This window comes from Hyaena hyaena, unplaced genomic scaffold, assembly GCF_003009895.1.
Source record: "Hyaena hyaena isolate Hyena2069 unplaced genomic scaffold, ASM300989v1 scaffold_113, whole genome shotgun sequence".
In the NCBI taxonomy this organism is placed as follows: Eukaryota; Metazoa; Chordata; class Mammalia; order Carnivora; family Hyaenidae; genus Hyaena; species Hyaena hyaena.
In genome coordinates, this window is record NW_024080745.1 from 2,169,079 (window position 1) to 2,172,690 (window position 3,612).

A 3,612-nucleotide genomic window follows, 5' to 3' on the forward strand; every position below is an offset into this window, starting at 1 on the left:
GGAGAAGTGTCTGTTCATATCTTCTGCCCATTTCTTCACTGGGTTGTTTGTTTTTTGGGTGTGGAGTTTGGTGAGCTCCTTACAGATTCTGGATATTAACCCTTTATCTGATATGTCATTTGCAACTATCTTTTCCCATTCCGTTGGTTGCCTATTAGTTTTGTGGGTTGTTTCCTTTGCTGTGCAGAAGCTAAATAAATATTTTTTTTAAAAAGTATTGTTAAAAAAGATAAAAATAAATATGACCTTATCTCTTAAAAGAAATACAGATTTTCAAGCACAACTAGTAGCCTCTGGAGCCCATGTGCCTTTGAGGGCCCTCCTCTAGCATGCTTGAGCTCCTTGCAGCCACTAGACTGCTTATACACCGTTCTGGAGCCTTCTCCCAAGCCCTGGATCAAATGGAAACAATAGAGCTTTTCAGAGAAAAAAAAATTTCAAAATCTCTTTCTATTAGAGAAATCAACTTTGAAAATAAGTAACTGGGAGTGCCTGGGTGGCTCAGTCGGTTAAGTGTCCGACTTCAGCTCAGGTCATGATCTCACGGTTCACAGGTTCGAGCCCCTGCATCGGGCTCTGTGCTGACAGCTAGCTCAGAGCCTGGAGCCTGCTTCAGATTCTGTGTCTCCCTCTCTCTCTCTGACCCTCCCCAGCTCATGCTGTCTCTCTTTCTCTCTCAGAAGTGAATAAAACATTAAAAAAAAAAAAAAAAAAGTAGTAACTAATAGTAAAGTACAATCCAAGGAGGCAGAGGAATGGGAATGTTGAGACACATGCAGAAACCTTTCACAGAGTTAGGCCGTGATGATAGAGATGGGCCTTAACAATCTCACAATATATACATCAAAATTTTAAATGTGCATACTTAGACTCAGGAACTCCACTTCTAGGAATTTATTCTTGGAATATTTAAACAAATGAATGTGGATGTTGTTACACGCAAGTCACTGCAGCATTGTTTCTAACAGCAAAAGGTTGAAGGCAATCAATCTAAATATCTACCAACAGTGAAGTGTTTAAAAAAATAATGATTCTTCTATACAGTTGAGAATTGTGTTACTATTAAAATGAATGCTGCTGGGCGTCTGGGTGGCTCAATCGGTTGAGCACTGGACTTCAGCTCAGGTCATGATCTCTCACGGTTCGTGAGTTCAAGCCCTACGTCGGGCTTTGCCTTGACAGTGAGGAGACGTGTTTGGAACTCTCTGTCTCAGTCTCTCTCTGCTCCTCCCCTGCTCACTTTCTCTCTCTCAAATAAAAACCAAAATTAAAAAAAAAAAGAATGCTGCTAAAAATTTTTTTTAAATAAAAAAACACAAACACATATCCAAAGAAGAATGCTGTAGATACATCCAGCTTACTAATATGGAGAAATGGGCCATGAATTTTAAGTAAAAATATTTCTGTACACAACATACATAACCCCATGAAAGTGAAAAGAAAGTGGATCATTAAAGAAGCTCCTTGTATATTATAGAAAACAGAGTCAAATCCAGTCTCAATTTCACTCCCATTATTTATACCAAAATATACTGTACTCACCAAAAAACTGCTTGTTGTCCTCATAGTATTTGTTTCCATATTTGTCTTCTCCCACTAATGTACCAACTCTCACATCATTTGCCCTGTGAATATCAAAAGAAAACATATTTTAGAATGATTCTTTGTTCAAAACACAAACTTAAACCAGTGAGTATAACAACTTTTAGCCAGTCAAGGCTGCTGCTGAAAATGAAGAGATCTGGGGATGGTCACTAGTTGTATACTTCTAGCCTTAATCTCCAGGATCAAGCCACCCACTGTGGAAGAATCAGTTTTCAGGCAAGAGCTCTAGAATCCCTACTCATGACGCCCCCAGTGCTACGTAGACCGGTAACATAGACCAGAAATTTTAGACCGACTCAACTGATGTGCTTAAATGACACTAAATATATAGATGAATTATCTTCAAGTTACAAGTCTACTTTTTCTATTATCCCTAGGCCATGAGGACTGCAGTTAGCAAAAACCCTCAGGAAATCAGGAAGCCAAAGTATTTCCTCTGAAACTGATTCGAATGTCTCCAGGCTTTCATTCGATTCTATGTCTCCGATTCGGTTTCCGCGAATGATGTTGCTCCCTAAATTCAAAGAATGTGTGGACTAGTAGGGACCATTATGATCTTACTGTACAGAGAAGGAAACTGAAGGCTAGTGAAGGGGAAAACTTTCCCAAGGTCACGCTGTGAATGTTGGACAAAGCTCACTACTCTCTAGGAAGCCTGCCGGGCAGCCCACACGCCCTCGACTCTTACAGCTCCGTCTCTACAGCTGGCTTTGATCCTGTCTCGAAGGACACTCCCAGACACACACCTGGGAAGCCGGACAGAGATTGGGTCGACTGTCCTTGACAAGAAGTGCGAATTCTCCAAGGGGACCCCAAGTCCAGGACCCTTTCCAAGAAACCAGCTAGCTCAAGTTCAGTCCCGGAGACCAAGAGGATGGCTTTGGCCGCCTACCTGAACAAAACTCGTAGATAACCGCGGAGACCGCCGTGGCCGCTGATCTGCTGCAGCCCGCGTTTCAGAACCTGCAAGAACTCCATCTTGTCCCATAGGCCCAGCCTCCCGGGTGCTACGCTCAAAATGCACCGGGAGGGGGAAAGCGAACACTCTGCAGCACGGTACCGACCACAAAAGATTCCGACTCGCGCACGCGCGCGAGATACCCGGAGATGGCCTTGCGCATGCGCAGAGCTGGGCCCCTCTGCGCGACCGCTTTACGGTTTCCGGAAAAACGCTCAGCTCGTTTCCCTGGGAAGCAGAGGCGCGAGAAACTTTGAACAGTCGTCAGGGTCTGTATTTAGAGTATGGAGCTTGTGGTGGAAAGCTGACCTAGACTAGGCTTCCGCAGATGTAAGTTCTTTCTTTGGAGACCTCAGTTTCCTCATCTAAAATGATTGGCTCAGGCTACTTCACAGAAATCCTTTCTAGCGCCAAGATTGTTTAGAAACAAGATACCAAAAGCGAATTCAATACTGAGCACAAATGATACTGAGTACATTCGATACTAAGTACATATACTAGCATTGTGTAAGCAGGGGAGCGAGGAGAAGGCATAGAAAAGTATAAGGTTAATATCTGCTCTCAAGGATTTACTTGCAAAGTTAAAATTCAAAATTTAAACACTTAAATATATTAGAAAACTAAATCATGCATGAGACTTAAAATTGTTAAATAATAAAGAAGGGTATTTAATGAATATTATTTATAATTTTCCAGGGGCTATTTTGTGATTTTACATAATATGCTTTTAAACCTGTATTCTCTACTTGATTCTCAGCTACTTGAGATGAGAAATTTAGTACATGGGCACTTCCTTCACCTCTTCTCATCCTTTCCTCTTCTAGAATCTAGTCTGCCATATCATTTCTTTAAAAGGGTCCAGGTTTGTAAGATTTATATTCAAATCTGCAAGCTTTCATAATTGTCTATAAGAATTAAAAAATTGAAACAAAAAAATTATCTCTTGAAAGGACCATGTATTATGACTAGACCCAGAGAAGGGATTTAATTTTATGCTACTAAATCTTCAACCTCAAAAAAGAAACTTCCAAATATCAGGATAACATTTT

The 3,612-nt window shown here is 41.1% G+C and overlaps 1 protein-coding gene across 1 annotated transcript in view; it reads right to left on the reverse strand.

Moving 5' to 3' along the window:
- Window positions 1-2,644, reverse strand: part of NDUFA12 (NADH:ubiquinone oxidoreductase subunit A12) — a 25,070-nt gene extending 22,426 nt beyond the window's left edge. Inside the window, exons 1-2 of the mRNA XM_039236640.1 lie at window positions 2,498-2,644; window positions 1,543-1,625 (exon numbers count right to left, since the gene is read on the reverse strand). Coding sequence (XP_039092571.1) covers window positions 1,543-1,625; window positions 2,498-2,583 — 169 coding nt within the window. The 5' untranslated portion in view covers window positions 2,584-2,644. The remainder of the gene's footprint in view (window positions 1-1,542; window positions 1,626-2,497) is intronic.
- Between the last annotated feature and the right edge of the window lie 968 nt (window positions 2,645-3,612).